At 32.8% G+C, this 21,849-nt stretch overlaps 1 protein-coding gene across 20 annotated transcripts in view; it reads left to right on the top strand.

Moving 5' to 3' along the window:
* The window catches only part of LOC143076423 (RIMS-binding protein 2-like), a 152,966-nt gene that overhangs the window by 59,469 nt on the left and 71,648 nt on the right, over window positions 1–21,849 (top strand). For all 20 annotated transcript variants that reach the window (XM_076252195.1, XM_076252196.1, XM_076252185.1 and 17 more), the window contains 3 exons: window positions 8,915–9,022; window positions 14,619–14,702; window positions 16,339–16,428. In XM_076252195.1, coding sequence (XP_076108310.1) covers window positions 8,915–9,022; window positions 14,619–14,702; window positions 16,339–16,428 — 282 coding nt within the window. The remainder of the gene's footprint in view (window positions 1–8,914; window positions 9,023–14,618; window positions 14,703–16,338; window positions 16,429–21,849) is intronic.

The raw sequence follows: 21,849 nt of genomic DNA, 5'->3' as shown, positions 1-21,849 counted from the left end.
TGTCCATCAAGAAAGGTTCACCTATTTTAAAGGATCACTGATCAAGCTAAAGTTACATGGTCAAGTCCATATCTCAGATTCTAAAAGTAATAGGTTAACTATATTTGGTGTATGGAATGACTATAAGGTGTACATGTTTCACCTGACCTTGACCTCAATTTCATGGTTCATGGTTCTTTAGTCAATGTGAAGTTTTTGTGGTTTGGTCTATTTCTCAGATACTATTTGGCAATAGGTTAACTATATTGTGTGAATGGAATGATTGCCTGCAGTATTCAAATTATAAGCCAACAAGTAGCTTGGTTTTTTGTTGTGCCAGTAATGTAGAAAGTATTAGCTGTTATAAATGATTCCTTTTTCTGTTTCTAAACAATTATCAAAGGTTCAGTTTGAACAAGAGTTAATGAACCTATTCTCCTAACCTTGAGGAGAAATACGAATATGTCTAACTAATTCAAAGCATTTTGAAAAGCCTACTTTTGAAACACTTTTTTCAAAGATAAACTGAAATCACTGAAATATTTCTTTGAAATAATTAAATAAACCTCTAATTCACATTTGGAAAATATAATCAACCATTAATTTACTTTTGAAAATGAAACCTTTCAAAGAAAACATAGCAGTGTTGGCTTTTAGATGTACAATTCATTTTATTTGATCTTTCCACTTTGAAATGTAAATCTATGTTATTTGCACAGAGTTAACATAATGGCATTAGTAGTATCAACGAACTGACATTTAATAACCAACATCATTTGACATTTTCAACATTTTCTCATATTTATTTAATTTTCTTAAAAATGGTAAAGATTATTAGGAGGAAATAATATAACAGAAATGGTAAGGAAATCTTATTCTGTATTAATCTTTGCATGTATTTGTGATGTGATATTTGAAGAAGGACAAAAATCTGAGATTAATTAAAATATCTGCATAGAGATTATATGGCTTTAACAATGAGAAAAACATCACAGACAGCAACCAAAGACCATAATGAATAACAGGCTCCGGTGTGAACTCTAAATTTTTCAATTTCCAAAAGCTGTCTCAATGAAGATAATCGTTGTTCAGTATTTGTCGTTTGTTGTTATGGTTCATAAGTGTTTATAGTTTATCAGTTTTTTATATAGATTAGACCATTGGTTTTCCTGTTTAAATGGTTTCACACTAGTCATTTTTGGGACCCTTTATAGCTTGCTGTTCAATGTGAGCCATTAGGCACCATGTTGAAGAACGCACTTTGACCTATAATTGTTTACTTATATAAATTGTGACTTGGATGGAGAGTTTGTTTCATTGTCATGCATACCACATCTTCTTATATCTATGTTATTCAGTTCTTGGTACTTTTTGGTGATTATTCAAAATTTTATTTTTGAGTTATTGATCGAGTATTTTGTAAAACAGGGGAGGGTTTTTTACATGTCGCGCCGTATCTCAAAAATAAGTTATGATTATTGCTTAAAACTTTACACACTTCTTTGATATATTAATCTAAAGATCTGTATACTTTTTGGTTTTGATTCAAAATTTTATTTTGGTAATATTTAGTTTTTTGTAAAAAAAACAGGGTGGGGGGGTTCACATGTCCCGCCGTGTCTCTAAAACAATATATGGTTATTGCTTAAAACTTTCTAATAAACTATTTATGATTATTGCAAAAGACTTCCACATAAGACGTCGGGCGTATCATGCGCTCATGGCGCAGCTGTTTATTTTATTTTAAAATCATACAAGCAGTTGACAATTAGTGTAGCTAAAGCTGAGGTACTTTTGCTGACTATGAATGATGGCTGATCACATTATCTTGAACTATATATTTAATGAATAAATATTTGAAAACCCCTTAACTTTTATTTTATCAAGTGAAAATGGCTATTCAGGTGTTAATAAATAGAGAATATCATATGGCTTTTTCAATATCACATCTGTATCAACCCGAGACACCAATATAATCCCAAGAGCTCTGCTCGAGGGATTATTTGAGGGTTGATACGGTGTGTCAGTGTGGTATCCTTTATCAGAACCCTGCTTTTTTTTTTTTTTTTTTTTATTCTTTTTTTTTATACATAAAGTCAGTTTTTATTATGTAAATTTAAGAAATATTTTTCCTCAAAAAAAGTCCAATAGAACGGTCATTCGGGCGTGACTCAATTTATTGAATGACGTCATTGTTTGGTATGTACATGTGACGTCACGAACGTCAAGTTTTCATATTTTTTGGCACACTAAATGCAACTATAAAAAATACAAAACACACAAAAAAATACAAATAAACAAAATATTTTTAAAACAACAGCACGCAAAACTGTAAGGTAACCCAGGTGCTTTGGATAAGTAATTGAGCAGTTCTTTTAAGGCTTTTAAAACAAGACAAAAGTATAACTGAAGGTAACCCAGTGCTATGGATCAGAAAACAGTTCATATAATATAACTCTCCTGTTGAAATATATGATAAAGCGTCCTTGGGCTGATATTGGTGTCTAGGGATGATACGACATATGATACGGATTTTGCTATGTATTATTCTCTATGGAATCATTGTTCTTTTAACAATTTAAAAAGGAAAAAAGAAGATATGCAGTTTAAACACCAAAAAAACCCATTGTGTACGTCAATAAAAAGGTCGATAAAAAATCTCCAGTTATGAGGCCATACTCCAGCTGAAAATTTCCAAATGTGGCTTGACAACTCTGTCACATGTCTGCAAGCTATCTTTCAGAAATAAATGACCTTTAATTTTAAATATCACAGAAAAAAAGTAGTGTGGGTTTGTAGATGCTAATTTTATTTAATTTGATCTAATTAATTTGATCTTTTTTCTTTGAAATGTAAATCCAGGTCAGTAACATATGCAATTAGCATAGAAATATCAAGTACTTATAATAAGCATCATAACGACATTTCACACATTTCCACATGTTGAACATGCTGATATTTTTCATACCTCCACAATCTTCATATATATAAGAATAGTAGGAAGTCATGATGTATACAGTATGGTAAGATAATTTGTTAAATCGTATTCATCGGTATGTATGTACCAAAATTAGAATACTTGCAGTAACTTTATGTAGATTAGGAGATGTGGTATGATTATAACTGACAATGAAACGACCAAAATTCAAATGTTTTAAAACTAAAATTGAGAATGAAATTTGGGAATATATCAAAGGGACAACAACCTTACCAATGGGTCTTCAATGCAGCTAGAAAATCCAGCACCCAGAGGTGCATGGGTCTCAGCTGGTCCCAAAATAAAAAAGTAGTTCAGTGAAAATGGACGTCATACTGAATTTATGGTTTAAAGTATAAAATCAATCATTTGAATTTTGACATTGGTTGATGTTTGTTGAGATTCTTCATTCCATTGACCTTACATTAGAATTGTTTTTGATTTACTGTCAATTCAGAAATTAAAGCTAGGTTTTCATTAATGTGAACAATGCAACTTCGTGAGTATCGCAATATATAAGAACTCGCATTCTAAAATCTTGTACATATATCTGTATGTATAGATTTTCCTGACATCACAATAATACTTAATTTCACATTTTTGTCTATTTTTCAAAAATCACAATAACAAATGCATGCAATAATTTCTAAATTAACAGTATCGTTTTAGGCACCATGTAGATTTGACAGTAACACCTCTCATGAATTCCAATGACTCTGCCCAATACTCAAGAGGAGTTAGTTACCACAATACAATTGATGTTATTGGTGATTTGATATTACTTTAGACATAACTTTAGACTATTATGTTTGCTGTAAACAGAAAATCAATTGAATCAATTCCATGTCCAATTAAAGATCATACCATCTAATCAGGTTAACTTATTGGGAAATAAACATCTTTATCTGTGTTGCTGAATAAGGTCAAGGTTGATAGAAATGTAAGGGCAAAGTTTCATTCCAAGGTCATTGATGATTGCAGGTTTATTAAAATTCAATAATAAGACAGCAGCTCTGTAACAAGAATAACTTACAAACATATGAAGGTCATCAAAAGTAAAGGTAACAAGTATTATTGTTGAATAATCTCCTGTTAATTCATGATTTTAAATATCTATTCCCATGACAGCTGACTCCGGATTTTGCACTATTCTGAATCTTATTTAGCCATATTATTCACATTCTAATGAAATTTGTTTGTAACCATAATGTTCATGATTTTGTTTAGCCTAATAACATCTCAAAATTGATAAGCTGTTCAAAGAGGTTACCCAATGAGTCTTTTGTGGACACTTACAATGATATGGTGTTGCCTCCTTATTAACACTTAACGTATAGTGGCAAATATTTAATGCTTGTTCAGGACGAAAACATACTGTGTGATGCCTCTGTTAAACTAAGACTATATAGTATTAACATGTAATACACAAAAGGGCAATACAAATTACACTCTGCACACAATATTTCAATAAGAAAGGCTATTAGTGAACATAGCAAGTTGATTGGTTAGGTGCAATGCATTACATTTGTAAAAGTGTTACTATGTTCTATAGAAGTTTCTAGACAATAAAACTGTGGAGGACTGAGAAAACACTCAGAAGATGATGTTTCTTGATGGCTGCTTGGCCTTCTGGGAGTTGTGACACATAAAATGAATTACATCTTGATTACAAGTATTAAAGCATATGAATGAACTCAAATTTTCTCTTAGCAAGATTTATCTTTATATCATGGTTGAGGGAGACGAGATCAAAATGGGGAAAATTAATTCTCTTAGTGATTTGGTGTCTGGAATCAATGCAGTTTCTGTCTGTTTGTCCTTTTCATTTTTAGCCATGGCGTTGTCAGTTTATTTTCGATTTATGAGTTTGACTGTCCTGTCCCTCTGGTATCTTTCGTCCCAGTCTTCTATTGAAATAAATAAAAGTGAGATATGCATTATATTTTTAGGAATTTTCGGTCCTCAATGCTCTTCAATTTCGTACTTTATTTGGCCTTTTTAACATCATTTAAGTAAGTTTTTATTAAATTATAACTAGCAATAACGAACTATCTGAATGATTTTCCTGGCTTTTTATAATCTTAACTAAATTGAACCTGAATATACTTTCAGAAAATAGACAAATTCTAAGCAGTATTCATAACATCATTTATTCTGGAAACGATTTTATTTAATTTAGTATGTTACACTCCAACTATAAATGATCACCACAAACAACAAAGAATACAGTGTTAAGATGAGGTCTCTATTGATTGTGCTTTGAGAGCAGAACAGCAGCTATGTTCTTATCAAAATTCTAGTGATGAGAGTTTGTTCATTGAAATCATATCAATTCACGGCTATAGATTATTACAGAAATGACAAGCTGAATCATTTATAGATGTTTATGTGAAAAGAATGCTGTGTTTTATTTGTATTTTTTTTTTCATTAGAAACCAAGTTTGTCAATATTTGATGTGTGAATTTACAAGTAACATAGAAGAATTCTATATTTTAATGAGCTGCTAGATAATTGTGCATAAATCTTTCTAAACTTATATTTGACATTGGGAGAATTTGTTTGACATTGAGGTTATGAAAACAAGATTAAAGACAATATATATACTAAAATGATTAAACTATGCAGACATAACAATAAATTCCATTTTCAAATCTGATTTGAAAATCTGATTTGATCTGCACTTGGAACCCAATTGTAATAATTTGAAAGTCATTGACCAAAATGATACAAAACATAGAACATTATTATGATTTAAACTATTTTGTTACATGTTTTATAGTGTGCGTGTTGTTATGATGTTCGAAGTTGCAGACAGAATTCTTAGGGTATCCATGTCTGCACGGAAACAGTTAGTTGAATTCTGAAGATTGATTCTGTCTGATTTTTATCTTTGATGTTTGTTTCTGATTGCTTTGGTTTAAGACAGCTATATATGATGACCTAAGAATACGTAAACATCAGTGATAATTGGAATTAAGAATAAGAAAAAGACGTTATGGTAGAGGTTGCATTAATATACATATATCGATAATTAAATATTATTTTAGCAGTTGGCAGTTATACCAGCAGCAAAATTTATAAGCAGAAGTTTTATAGTTCACAAACTAGATTTTGCAACCTTGAAGATTTAGAGAAATTTTTTTTCAATATTGACAGGATCTTCATGCTCAAAAGTGGATTCATAAAATTTGGTGGATTTAGTAAAAATTACATTTTTATATATTTTTGATTTTGTAATTTTGCCTACAGAAAATTTAATTCGTGGCTTTAATTACTGTGTCCAAGAAATCCACAATAATTGATACCCAGGAATTATGATCAATCCTCAGTGTATTCAGATGAAAGGGACCATTCTTTCTGAAGGGATCATTCATTTTCTAAAGGGATCATTCATTGTCTAAAGGGATCATTCATTTTCTAAAGGGATCATTCATTTTCTATACAGATCGATCCACATCTGAACTTTAGAAACTCATTTTATATAAAAACCTGATCATCTAACTAAATGGGAAACATAACAGTCTGCTTGTAATGATTGTTCTTTGATTTATTTTTCTATCATGATACAGATGATCTCGCCTTTGCCGAATCACATTTAAAATGGTTAGATGTAAATTCTAAGACGATTTAAGTGATATTGCACGAAGTTCTATCTCTCCGGATATTAAATTGACACAGAAAATAACCATGGAAATATACATCATCATATCATTGAATAAGCTTTACATAAAAATTGTATTTCTACGATTTATGAACGTTTTAGATGCACAAAAGTTATAGTATTGTTGTCAATTGGAGGGATTGTGTATTGGTTTATTTGTGGATGCACTTCAAATTTTCCTGAGATTTTCATATATTTATACAGAATTAGTTTCTTTACATCAATTTGTATTTAATTTACAAGAAATGGGAAATTTTAAGATATATATATGAAAAAGGACACAGATGTAATTGGTTATATAAGAATATTTGAGTACATTCCCTGTAGACAATTATTTAAATAAGTGTGAACATCTTTAAAAATTGATTTTGTAACAGTTTCATTAGGTTTAATATTTCTCTCTGGATATCAGTGATTGTATTTGGATCATTGTAGATATCTATATATAGACAGTCCTTATAAGTAATGACTAATTATCACAAACTCTAGCTGAATTGGAAGAAATTAAAAAAAAAATAAACTGTAATATTATGGTAATTGTAAACCAGGGATTGATAATAATTTATAAAAAAACATACTGAGGATTCATTATTATTTGTGGGATACACTTTTTTCGTTAATTCGTGGGTAGAAGTGAACCACAAATTTCAATGTTCGATGAAGTATAAATTATCTGTAGGCCTGTATGCAGACTTTATAGGCAGAGCAGCAAGATGAAATATCTACAAAAATAAATAAATGGATATGTCTATATAAAGATGATATTACCGGTATCATGCATAAGGGATTGAACATTGCAGCCTCCAATAGAATTGACATGCATCTATGTGTTTGTGCCTACTCAACAGTCTATGACATAATTGTGCAATTACAATTACCTGGATTTTAAGTTAAACTAATATTTCTCTTTAACAGATAATATGTTACATTTTACAGGACTACACGCTTTTAATTGAGGATTTATATTTGAAAATTTATATTTGTGTTACAGGGAGAGGAAATAGTAGTTATTGTGTCTGAGAATATTTTAACATTACATTTTGTATTTAATCAGTGAAATATATTTTTTAACAACAGAACAGCGTTACATTTTAAATATGATTCTGGCCTCACTTAAATATCTTAGTCTTGGATTTAATCAGTGATAGACAAGTTTTAAACAAAGAACATGTTTCATTTTTACATACCGACTTGATTCTGGTTATACTTGAATTTCATAGTTGAAGGCATAATTTTGCGCAGTGCTCGGAGCACAAAAATCATGCTCAAAACATGAAATCCAGCAATTTGATTGGTTGATTTTTAAGTCTGAGTACAAAAATTATGCTCGAAAGTTTTACGACCGTGAGGCCTGTCAGTGGATTAAATCAGTGATATACATTTTTTTAACCAAAGAACAAAGTTACATTTTGACATAACGACTTGATTCTGGTCGTACTTAAATTTCTTAGTCTGCATTGTAATAAGAAATATTGTGAAGTATTGGGGAGACAATAGTAAATATTATACTTCCCAACTTGTTGGTCAGAGTGTGCTCAGCCAGCATATGTAGAAAATTGGTCATCTTCATTTTATGATCGTCACCAACCGATAGTACGTCACTAACCAATAGCTAGTCGTCACCAACCAATAGCTACGTCAGATTTTAACAAGTTATAATCTTAAGCGAATGTGACTAAACGGTGATAATATATTCTAACTGATATAAGTAGATTGCAGTGCAATCTCAGTTACAGTATTATATTCACACATCAGTATAATTGACATCAAACCATTGATTTAAACATCAGCTAGTTTAGGGATTTCGATACTTTTTTCCACATTTAGTAAAACTTCACAAACTCTGATGAGATATGTTTCATGACTAATTCAAATCATTTTGTGAGACAGTATAAGGAATATAAACTTGGGAATTATAAAATTTATGAATTATGTTGTACGGATATTTGCTATGTGCAGTTTGACCTTATTGGACCATAAATCAGATCGTAACAATCATGAAATGAATTAATGAATGTCAATAAAAGTAAAAAATGCTGCTGCAACATCAAATAAGAAAACTGATGAAAAAAATCATGAAGATAGGAAGTTTCTATTTTACATCTTATTGACATTATAACACAGAATTTGGATATATTTCGTGCGATGTCTTAATCTTTCGTTAGACATAATGACATTTCACAAAGTTGTGCTATTTTGTTGATTTCATTAAATGGAAATAAAGAAGAAATTGATTTGTTACATTGTCTGTTCATTTGTGTTAATCAGGGGATAAGAAATGTTTAACTTCTTTCAGAATGTACAGGCAGACACTAAACGTTTAAAAGAGCTAGAATCAGTAAATGAAGCATTACAGAACGAGGTTGTCAAATTATCAAAAGCCAAAGAGGAAACAGAGAGACTTGTAAGTATATTTATATACTAGAAATTCTGAAATTATTATGATGGGTTAATTATTGTGAAAGTTTCGCACTAATATAGAATCAACAGATTTTGATTTGTGTGCACCGTTTTTGTCAATTGGATGGACATCAATCATGATTAATATGTTCAGAACACAAAAATTGGTATAGGCAAATCTTTTTGATGTTGATTGGTGAAAAAGAGGGTCAAAAGATATCAGAGGGACAGTCAAACTCATAGATTGAAAATAAACTGACAACGACACTAGGCTAAAAAATAACAAATAGTAGTACATAAGAGTGACAAGACACAACATAGAAAACTAAAGACTAAGCAGATTGAACATGAACCCCACCATAAACTGGGGGGGTGATAACCCAATAAATAGTCTAAATCGGTAGGTCACATTTGTGGTGAAAAGGGAAGTGAAAGGTACACTTATGGTAATCAACTTGTCTGTCTGGCACAAATAGTTTCTGCTTTCTTTGGCCTTGGAGTTTAGTGATGAATATTGGCATGGTCATTCTCCACTAACAGTTGATGTGTCACCTACAAAGATGAATACAGTAAAAACCTGGATGGTCAAAAACTTAGTTTACATTAGTCATCCCTGTGCTTATTATCCAAATTGGTTCTGCTCTTTTACTTTAAGGTGGTACCCAACACATTCACTAAAATTAATTTGGCTCATTTAATTTGTATAAACTTTTGACAAATTATTTACTTTGACCATTTAACAAAAGTGTAAAAAAAAATTAAAAAATTGAACCAACTGTTTTATTAGAAAATTTACACTGGTTATATAGCATTTTGACAAACACTAATTGTCGAGCCTGCAACTTTTGTTGCAGAAAGCTCGACATAGGGATAGTGATCCGGCGGCGGCGGCGGCGGCGGCGGCGGCGGTGTTAGCTAACTTCTTAAAAGTTTTATATTTTAGAAGGTGGAAGACCTGGATGCTTCATACTTTGTATATAGATGCCTCATGTTACGAAGTTTCCGTCAGTCACATGTCCAATGTCCTTGACCTCATTGTCATGGTTCAGTGACCACTTGAAAAAAAAGTTCAAATTTTTTGTAATGTTGAATTCTCTCTTATTATAAGTAATAGGATAACAATATTTGATATGTGCGTACCTTGAAAGGTCCTCATGTCTGTCAGACAGTTTTCACTTGACCTCGACCTCATTTCATGGATCAGTGAACAAGGTTAAGTTTTGGTGGTCAAGTCCATATCTCAGATACTACAAGCAATAGGGCTAGCATATTCGGTGTATGGAAGGACTGTAAGGTGTACATGTCCAACTGGCAGGTGTCATCTGACCTTGACCTCATTTTCATGGTTCAGTGGTTATAGTTAAATTTTTGTGTTTTGGTCTGTTTTTCTCATACTATATGCAATAGGTCTACTATATTTGTTGTATGGAATGATTGTAAGGTGTACCTATCTAGCGGGCAGATGTCATGTGACCTTGACCTCATTTTCATGGTTCAGTGGTCAAAGTTAAGTTTTTGAGTTTTGGTCTTTTTATCTAATACTATATGCCATAGGTCATCTATATTTGGTGTATGGAAATATTTTATGATCTTTATGTCAGTCGCGCAGGTTTTATTGGACCGTGACCTCATTTTCACGGTTCATTGCACAGTGTTAAGTTTTTGTGTTTTGGTCTATTTTTCTTAAACTATAAGTAATAGGTCAACTATATATGTCTGCCTGGCATGGTTCATCTGACCTTGACCTCATTTTCAAGGTTCATTGGTCTTTGTTTAGTTATCTTGGTTAATGTTAAGTTTATGTGACAGTTGTATAAAAGCTTAGCTTTATACTTAGGACTATCAACATAATATCAATGATTAGTATAGAAGGCGAGACATTTCAGCGTGTGCACTCTTGTTTTGATAATTGAAAAGCTTAATATTCCCTTAACGACACAACTTAATTAAAACGTTTAGCTGATTTTAAAGAGTTATCTCCCTGTAGTGTTAGGTACCACCTTAAACGCCTAGTTGTTGGAAATAAGAAGACTAGAAGACACCATTGGACTGAGCACTGGAATGTAAAGTTAATTACTGTGGTTTTTATGCACCCTCTGTTGTGAAGGAGGCTTTTAGTTTCACCCTTGTTATGTCTGTACGTCCATCGGTCTATAAGTCCTCATCAAACTTTAACCGAAAAATCAGGGAAAAAAATGCATTTCTCAAATATTACTGCTTGAATTCTTTCAGAATATGTGAGGGTTTGTAATAAAAGCACATTAAATTAGGGAAAAAGATATTTAACTTGTCTTAAAAGTACAAATGAAATGGATATAAGGCATTATTATTCAATGGTACACCCTTCAATAAGGAGAAAACCCCATTATATAAAGCTGACTGTAAAAGGCCCTGACAAGAACAATGAGAAACAATTCAATTGAGAATACTGATGACCTTATCAATAACAACACAATTATTTATTATTCCTTGTTAGTATTGGAAAAACTCCAAAATTAGACATTTAACGTCTTACATCACGACAACCTTACATTTATTTCACTGTTTTATGGTACTTTTTTCACCTAGAACACCACTTTCAAATAATGATGTATACAAGAAAAAATAAAGTAGGAAACGTTATACTATGTACTGTTTCTTCACCTTAAGTCCATTTTCAGATCAGAATGCATACAATTTCCATTACTGGTCTGTTGTTAGTAAGACCTAACAAAATGACATGTGTTTCTGCTAACCCCCCTTCCTACCCTAATTTTAAGTGACTACCCTAACACTTTTTATGCCGTTTTAGAACAAGCACTGTTAAAGTCAGACTGATTCCCTGACAGTAACCAGCTAAAACATGTTTGTTAAATAAAATGATATTGCCTACATACTTACTCTGTTATTTCATATAAAAAAGAAGATGTGGTATGATTGCCAATGAGACAACTATCCACAAAAGACCAAAATGACACAGACATTAACAACTATAGGTCACCGTACGGCCTTCAACAATGAGCATGTTAGCAGAAACACATGTATTATATTTTTTGGCCGTACTTTCATTTGTCTTATTTGATTTACAATATATAAACATTGGTAAACTACATTAAGTGCATGGACTTCTCTACCATTCAGTAAACCAAGGTGCTGTAAAATGAGAATCCTAAAAAAAACTAATTTTGATTCCTAAATATCCTGGCATCAACAAATGACATTGAATGAGCTTCCCAAAGTACCTTGACAAACCTCTGATCATTATGTGTATGCTTTTAAATGATTTATATAACAAAAAATATTGTCTGCTCTCACTGAAGTGCAATGATAGTTGTTACATACCGTTCTAACTTTAAGTTAAAAACTTGGTCAGCCAGGCTTCAAAATTAGACATGGACATGCTTTTCTTGTACAAAATGTTGAGAGCCAATAAATATGGTACACCCACCATCATTAGTCTGGTTTCCAAATAGGACAGTCTCTTGAGATGATTTTTTGTACAGTTTTTGTACATGATGTTTCCCTTATCTGGTACACGCTTTATAAAGAGTAGCAACATTAGTCAGGCTTCCAAATTAGACGTAATTGTCAGTCACTTGACAAGATTTTGTTGTACATGATGTTTTGTTAATCTGCACTTCTAACATTATTGACAGCCGTTGGTCTGGACGTATACGAATATTAAATATTCAGGAGATGAAAGGTCTACTTCACACGTTTGTCGCAGAGCTACTGCTACTTTGGGAATTATGGTCTTAGTATAACAGTCGTCATTATATCATAAATGCTTACTGGAGATATTGGCTTTTTTTTCATGGGATTTTTAAGTTTTATTTAATACTGTGTATTCATCAGTATTTGTTGGATACCAAGTCATAGAGATTTCGTTGGTAAAGGTAAACCATTTTGATTATGTTTGCTATTTTTGATTGATTGATTGTTGGCTGTTTAATGTCCAGCAAATATTTCATGCATGTTCTGAATGAGAACAAGTTAACAATAAATACAATAGGTAGTTCTTGTGATAAAGGCCATCAGGGATGAAGGTCGGGGAAATTTGGACTGAAATACATTTGATAGGGACAGAAATTTTGCCTTTCAACAGGCCACTTAAGGACCCCTCAAAAAAGTTGTTGCAAGGGTTCTTAATGTACAAAGAGCGTGGCACTTTCTTTAAACATGCATCGGATTTAACGTCCCTATTCTGATCAGATGTGGCTGCAAACATGTGCTGTGGATTCATTAATATTCGTTGGATACCAATTTTCGTGGATTTCGTGGGTACATGATAACCACGAATTTAAATGTTCAACGAAACGTAAATTTTTTATATGCTTTGTATGCAGATATTGGCAATACCACGAAATCAAATATCCACGAAAATACAATTTTTCGTCAATCCACAAAAATTGATACCCACGAAAATAAATGAATCCACAGTATCTGAATTTACAGTATCATTATGTTTTATTTGTTATATATTAGATTTAACCACAGAATCCTGTCAGTAACTATTTAAGGTGGTACCTAACACTACAGGGAGATAACTCTGTAAAGCCAGTTAAACGTTTTAATTACGTTGTGTTGTAAAAGGATTATTAAGCTTCTCAATGATCAAAATTGGTGTTTGTCAAACTGCTATATAACCAGTGTAATTTTTCTGACAAAACGGTTGGTTCAAAATTTTTGATTTTTTTATATTTTTGTTAAAGGGTCAAAGTAAGTACTTTGACAAAATTTTATGAAAATTAAACGAGCCAAATTCATTTCAGTGCAAGTGTTGGGTACCACCTTAAGTTCATTATCTTAAACGCATGAAAGTTTTTAATAAAAGCGAAAATATTTTGATTCATTATATCTCAAAATTGTACCTTGTGTGAACTGTCTGGTTCTTGAATTGATGTGTTTCTATTTGTTTGATAGAGCTTTGAAGGTATAATTTAGCCGTTCAAAGATTTATCGAGTACACAATTTCTCTTGCAAGAAAAATAAATATTGGAATATGAACAACACATTCAGGCAGAAAACGTTTAATTGCTTGTTTGCTTCTAATGATTTGTTCCAATAAAACACAAAATATCTACAGAATTATTGGAAAACTGTCAGCGTTTATGTCTTTTATACGATTCAGCTTTTATCGAATACTCATCACGTCACCAGAGGCCTAAGTTTTGTAAAGAAAGGCCATGGGGAACTACAAGATACATGTTGTGGAAGCAAAACAATAAAATTGCGATATAATTAAAAAAGATAAGGGTAGATCTGTGTAAAAGATTTTTGGATTGTCTTTTGCTTAATGTGACCTGTGGCTAATCATGCTAATATTTCTTGTATCAGATATAAATGGAAAACAAATCTCAAACATATAGTGTAGAAACATATTTTTTTCTATTTTTTCAGCTCGCTTTATTGTGTGTATCATGTTTTTTTAAAAGGTTAGATAAAACCAGAGAGCAAAAAAGCATGGCAAATAAATTCTATATTTTCTATTCTTTTAATTCAATGTAAATGTAGTTGTATGGGAGACAACTCTAGTTGTACAATACTATATATAATATTAAACCCTCAAATCAGATTGGATTGTCTCCCTTTGTATTCAATTAATATTTTCCTTATTACAGGAAATAGAATTTACACAGAAAAAAATTGAATGTGAAAGATTAAATAAAGAAATAGAAAGAGAAAGAGGAAGAAGCAGACATTTGGTAAGTTACCATCATTTTGTAGTTTTTAGACGATAACTCTTTAAGTTGAAAACTTTGACACATTCCCCAATTACCATACTAAATTTTATATATCCTTTTTAGGTTCATGCAATCATAGATTTAAACATTTTCTAATATTGATATTAATTCATCATTCTTATATAAAAACAGCAAGGTATACATATATACTACTAAGCAATATTAACTTATGTACCAAACATAAGCTTAGGTAAAATCAGATCAGTTTTGGTCTAGCTAGCAGTTACTATTCATTTCATACAGCCAAAAAATATCTCAATGTTTTATACTCTTCCAATTTTTTTATGGCCCCGCAACAAAGTTGTCTGTGCCATATTGTTTTGTCATTCCGTCATTCCTCAACAAACCATTATACAGAGCTTTTTTCTAAACGCCTTCAGATATTGGGATGATTTTTGGTATGTGAGTTAACTATGATGAGTTACAGATCAAGTTTAAGTTTCATTCCGCTCCTCTAATTTTTGCCAAAATTACGGGCTTTGGACTTTGATAAATTGTTGAAAATTACAGTTATACAGACTTTTTTTTCTAAACCCTTTCAGATATTGGGATGATTTTTGGCATGTGAGTTATTAAACCAAGATGAGTTACATATCAAGTTTAAGTTTCGTTCCGCTCGGCTAATTTTTGCTGTAATTTCTGGCTTTGGACTTTCATAAATTTTTGAAAATCACAGTTATACGGACCTTTTTCTAAATGCTTTCAGATATATTGGGCTGATTTTTGGTATGTTAGCTAACCATGATGAATTTAGATCAATTTAAAGTGTCGTTCTGCTCCGCTAATTTTTGCCAAAATTAAGGGGTGACAACTTTGAAATTTTTTGAAATTCACAGTTATATGGACTTTTTTTCTATATGTCTCCAGATTTTGAGCTGATATTTGATATGTTAGACAACCATTATGATTGTGTCCACATGTGTTATTGAAATTGCAGATTTTTCAACTTTTTGAGATAGAGCCATTCGTGTCGCTTTGACACATCTAGTTTTATCTAACTTTTTAATTTTATTAATGGAATGACTATGAAATCTACTAATGAAGGCCTAGGGGACACAGTAATAATTTACATCTTTAAGGTTATCGGAGTCTTCAGAAATAAAACAATAATGATAATATAAAAAAAAGATGTGGTATGAATGCAAATGAGACAAATCTCAGACAATTCTTCACAAGAAACCAAATGACACATAATTAACAATTATAGGTCTTTGTATGGCCTTGAACAATAAGCAAAGCCCATACGGCATAGCTATAAAAAGCCCTGAAGTCACAAATGTAAAACGATTCAAACGGTAAAACTAACAACCTAATTTGTGTACAAAACAATGAATGCATAAAAACAAAGATGGTGCACAGCCACAAACAACAAACACTGAATTACAGGCTCCTGACCTGGGAAAGGCATATACAGAATGTGGAGGAGTTAAACATGTTAGTGGGCACCAAACCCCCCCCCCCCTTTACCTAGGACAGTGGTGAAACAGTACATAATAAAAACAAACTATAAAAATCAGTCACACCATGAACCATGATTAAGTTGCTATTTGGCAGATACAAATTTAATAATAGTAAAACCAACTAAAATGTTTTACAGGAAGCAGATTTGCAAGAGAGTGCTACACAAAATACAGAATTAACCATACAAGTGTCTGATCTCACTCATAGGTTGGCTGATCTAGAGAAGGTATGTTTAATATTTACAGTTCTCAAATGGGATGCTTTAGAAAAGTTCCTGACAGGTTATGAATCCATAGTTTGCAATTTTAATTATTGCAATTGAAACCAATACTGCAAATGATAAATATAATCAAAACTTGAAATGTCATTTAAAATACTATTACTGTCACAAATATTGCAAAACTTTCTGAATACGAGTTTGAGTTATTTCCCTTAGGATAAATCAATTATGTAGATTATGGAAAGACCTGACAGCATGATACTATAGGGGTAAATTCAGTAAAAAAATCTCCCATTGACTTTAATGCTAATCTATGTGTGGAAATAAATTTATACCTGATTTACCTTTAGAAATTAAAAACTTTCATATATCATTCATGAAAGTACAAATGTAGCCCTATCTTTTGCAACAATAAAAACATAGGGTCATGCGGCATTTTTGGGCATTCACATGGCCTTGTTTACAAACAATGTAGATTCGCACTGAATTCCTATACTGACCCCCATTACTTTTCAACCCTGTAGGGGAAAAAAATAGTACATTCAGCATTTATTTTTTATTTTTTTTCAACTCTAGTTTTGATCCATCTACCATAAAATATTTATTACAAACATTATCTACCAATCAGAAGAGCACATGACTTCACTTTTAGACAGAAAGCTCTCCCCCAAATGGGCGGTCCCTGATGACGTATATTTAAGTCTCCCAAACAAAGTTTGGAGACTTATTGTTTTTGCTCAGTTCTTATTATTATGGCACCCTCAACGGAGTTGGGGTGACATATTGCTTTTCTACGTTTCTTTTTTTCTTATTATTTTTTTTCTTCCACTTTTTTTGTCCAGCTTATATCTTGGAATTTTATGAACCAATGTTAGTGGAACTTAACCATAATGTTGACCAGCTTGTGCAGATTTGCAATCGGGGTATGGCATTTTCAAGATGGCCGCAGTTACCATGGAAACGGAACAAATGTGAAAAAATACAGTTTTTCGTTTTGGTGAACTGTTTAGATATGCTTGATCTCAGAAACATTATATTTTGATACAATGTAGGTGCCCACTATATACAGGTGTTGGATGATTTTGACACTCATTGGAACTACTATGTTGCCATGGATACTACATCAAAAATTTCAAAAATATCAAAATGCTCAAAACTTAATGAAACTGCACAGTAACGATGAGCAACATTGTAAGATGTGGAATTTGGCGTTGGAATTTTCAAAATATCTGTTGTTACCATGGAAACAATGCAAAAAGATCAAAACTTTGAATTTTCACAGAACATTCCAGAACATCAATGTTAAATTTATTCTAGAGACAGTAAATTGTAAATGATTATGGAGGGAAAAAAATGCAGTGGGGGTTTGACTTTGGAATATTCAAAATGGCCGCCGTAACCATGGAAACAGCAAAAATATGAAAAACTTCAAAATGCTTTCAATTTAATGAAACTTATAACAAATGTTGCCTAGCTTATGTAGACTTGACTTTTGAGTTTAGAATTTTCAAAATGGCCGCCGTAACCATGGAAACAGCAAAAATATCCAAAATTTCAAAATGCTTCAAACTTAATGAAACTTAACAAAAATGATAATAAGCATGTGTAGATACACTCTTTGAATTTTCTAAATGGCTGCCGCTCACCTGGCAATGGGGGGAAGGGTGCCATCCGTTATTGCTAGCAATTACAAATCTAGTTATGGCACCCTCAACGGATGTTGGGGTGACATATTGTTATTCTACGTTTCTTTTTTTTCTTATTATGGCACCCTCAACGGAGTTGGGGTGACGTATTGTTATTGTACGTTTCTTTTTTTTTTCTTATTTTTATTATTTTTCTTCCACCTAATTTTGTCCAGGAGATTTCTGGAAATCCAATGGACCAAAGTTGATGGAACTCTATTATATAGAGGACCCTTAGGTGAAGAGTTGCAGGCACCATGGAATGGTTCAAGATGGCTGCCGTTACCATGGAAACGGAACAAATGTGAAAAAATACAGTTTTTTGTTTTGGTGAACTGTTTGGATATGCTTTAACTCAGAATCATCATATTTTAATACAATGTAGGTGCCCACTATATACAGGTGTTGGATGATTTTGGCACTCATTGGAACTACTATGTTGCCATGGAAACTACACCAAAAATTTCAAAAATCTCAAAATGCTCCAAACTTTATGAAACTTCACAGTAATGATGAGTAACATCGGAAGATGTGGCATTTGGAGTTGGAATTTCCAAAATGTCTGTAGTTACCATGGAAACAATGCGAAAAGGTCAAAAAATTAAAAAATAAATACAAATCCTGCAAACTGGATGAAACTTAACACAAATGGTCACTGGCATAAGCAGAGTTGACTTTTGAAGTTGGAATTTTCAAAATGGCCGCCGTAACCATGGAAACAACAAAAATGTCCAAAATTTCAAAATGCTCCAAACGAGATGAAATTTTACAACAACGTTAATAAACATGTGTAAAAGCGCTCTTTGACTTTGAATTTTTCAAAATGGCTGCCACTCGCCTGGCAATGGGGGAAGGGTGCCATCCGCTATTGCTTGCAATGGCAAATCTAGTTATTTTTATTTTTCTTCCACACATTTTGTCCGCGCGAATTCTCGGAATTGAACGGACCAATGTTTATGGAACTCAACTATAATGAGGAACCCCATTTGAAGTTGTGCACCTTGCTATGGAATGGTAAAAGATGGCCGCCGTTTCCATGGAAACAGCACAAATGCGAAAAAAATCAAAGTGGTCCAAACTGGAAGAAACTCCACAGGAATGTTAACTGGCATGTGCTGATTTCCAGTTTGACTTTGGAATCTTCAAAATGGCTGCCGTTACCATGGAAACAGCTAAAATATCAAAAATTCTAACTCTTTCGTTATAACATCCAACTGGATGAAACTTTATGAAAATGTTCTCCAGTATGCCAAGATGTCAAGACAATATTTGGATAGTTCAAAATGGCCGCCGTTGTCATGGAAACTGGGGCCCAGTTTTGCATTGACCCTATGGAAAAATGCATAAAATCAGCATTTTCTCAGAGAGTAGTGCACCAAAGTCAATGAAACTGTATTGATATATAACATGACATGTGGCAATGAGACGTACGCTTTTAGAATTTTGGAATTATCTACTGTAACCATGGTTGCAGCACAAATGTTCAAAATTTCCAAAAAAAATTAAGTGCTGCAAACTGGATGAAACTTTACAGGAATAGTGACTGACATGTGCGGAGTTCCATTTTGAAGTTGGAATTTCCAAAATGGCCGCCGTAACCATGGAAACAGCAAAAATATCAAAATTTTCAAAATGCTTCAAACTTAATGAAATTTTGCAAAAATAATAACTTGCATGTGTAGATGCCTTCTTTGACTTTGGAATTTCCAAAAATGTCTGCTGCTCGCCTGGCAATAGGGGAACGAGGGTGCCATCCGTTATTGCTAGCAATTACAAATCTAGTTATGGCACCCTCAACGGAGTTGGGGTGACATATTGTTATTCTACGTTTCTTTTTTTTCTTATTATTTTTATTATTCTTCCACACATTTTGTCCATCGTGTTTCTAAGAATTGAGTGATCCAATATTGTTGGAACTATAACATAATGAGGACCCCCATTTGAAGTTGTGCACCTTGCTATGGAATGGTAAAAGATGGCCGCCGTTTCCATGGAAACAGCACAAATGCGAAAAAAATCAAAGTGGTCCAAACTGGAAGAAACTCCACAGGAATGTTAACTGGCATGTGCTGATTTCCAGTTTGACTTTGGAATTTTCAAAATGGCTGCCGTTACCATGGAAACAGCTAAAATATAAAAAATTCTAACTCTTTCCTTATAACATCCAACTGGATGAAACTTTATGAAAATGTTCTCCGGTATGCCAAGATGTCAAGACAATATATGGATAGTTCAAAATGGCCGCCGTTGTCATGGAAACTGGGGCCAAGTTTTGCATTGACCCTATGGAAAAATGCATAAAATCAGCCTATTCTCAGAGAGTAGTGCACCAAAGTCAATGAAACTGTATTGATATATAACATGACATGTGGCAATGAGATGTACGCTTTTAGAATTTTGGAATTATCTACTGTAACCATGGTTGCAGCACAAATGTTCAAAATTTCCAAAAAAAAATAAGTGCTGCAAACTGGATGAAACTTTACAGGAATAGTGACTGACATGTGCGGAGTTGCATTTTGAAGTTGGAATTTCCAAAATGGCCACCGTAACCATGGAAACAGCAAAACTGTCAAAAATTTCAAAATGCTCCAAACTTAATGAAATTTTGCAAAAATGATAATTTGCAGGTGTAGATGCACTCTTTGACTTTGGAATTTCCAAAATGGCTGCTGCTCGCCTGGCAATGGGGGGACGAGGGTGCCATCCGTTATTGCTAGCAATTACAAATCTAGTTATTATTATTTTTCTTCCACACATTTTTGTCCAGTCTGGAACTCTAATGTGAATGGACCCAAGAAGATGGTACTATACCATAATGTTAACCACCAGATGAAGATTTGCTTTTTGGGGTTGGCACTTTCAAGATGGCTGCCGTTACCATGGAAACGGAACAAATGTGAAAAAATCCAGTTTTTTGTTTTGGTGAACTTTTTGGATACTATTTAACTCAGAATCATTATATTTTAATACAATGTAGGTGCCCACTATATACAGGTGTTGGATGATTTTTGGCACTCATTGGAACTACTATGTTGCCATGGAAACTACTCCAAAAAATTCAAAATGTTCCAAACTTAATGAAACTTCACAGTAACGATGAGCAACATTGGAAGATGTGGAATTTGGCGTTGGAATTTCCAAAATCGCTGTTGTTACCATGGAAACAATGCAAAAAGGTCAAAACTTTGAATTTTCACAGAACATTCTAGAACATTAATGTTTAATTTGTTTTAGAGACATTAAATGGTATATGATTGTGGAGGGAAACAATTGCAGCGGGGGTTTGACTTTGGAATATTCAAAATGGCCGCCGTTACCATGGAAACAGCAAAAATACGAAAAACTTCAAAATGCTTCAAATTTATTGAAATTTAAAACAAATGTTGCTCAGCTAATGTAGACTTGATTTTTGAGTTTGGAATTTGCAAAATGGCCGCCGTAACCATGGCTACCGCTCACCTGGCAATAGGGGAAGGGTGCCATCCGCTATTGCTTGCAATGGCAAATCTAGTTTTTATTATTCTTCTTCTTTTTATGGCACCCTCAACGGAGTTGGGGTGACATATTGTTATTCTACGTTTCTTTTTATTCTTTTTTTTATTATTATTTTTCTTCCACTATTTTTGTCCGGAGCCGTTCTCTGAATAGAATGGACCAAAGTCAATGGAACTATGGTATAATGTTGACCACCATGCGAAGTTGTCCCTCTGACTTTGGAATGGTCAAGATGGCCACCGTT

Source organism: Mytilus galloprovincialis, chromosome 5 (genome assembly GCF_965363235.1).
Source record: "Mytilus galloprovincialis chromosome 5, xbMytGall1.hap1.1, whole genome shotgun sequence".
NCBI classification, from domain to species: Eukaryota; Metazoa; Mollusca; class Bivalvia; order Mytilida; family Mytilidae; genus Mytilus; species Mytilus galloprovincialis.
This window is presented reverse-complemented; position numbering and strand designations above follow the sequence as displayed.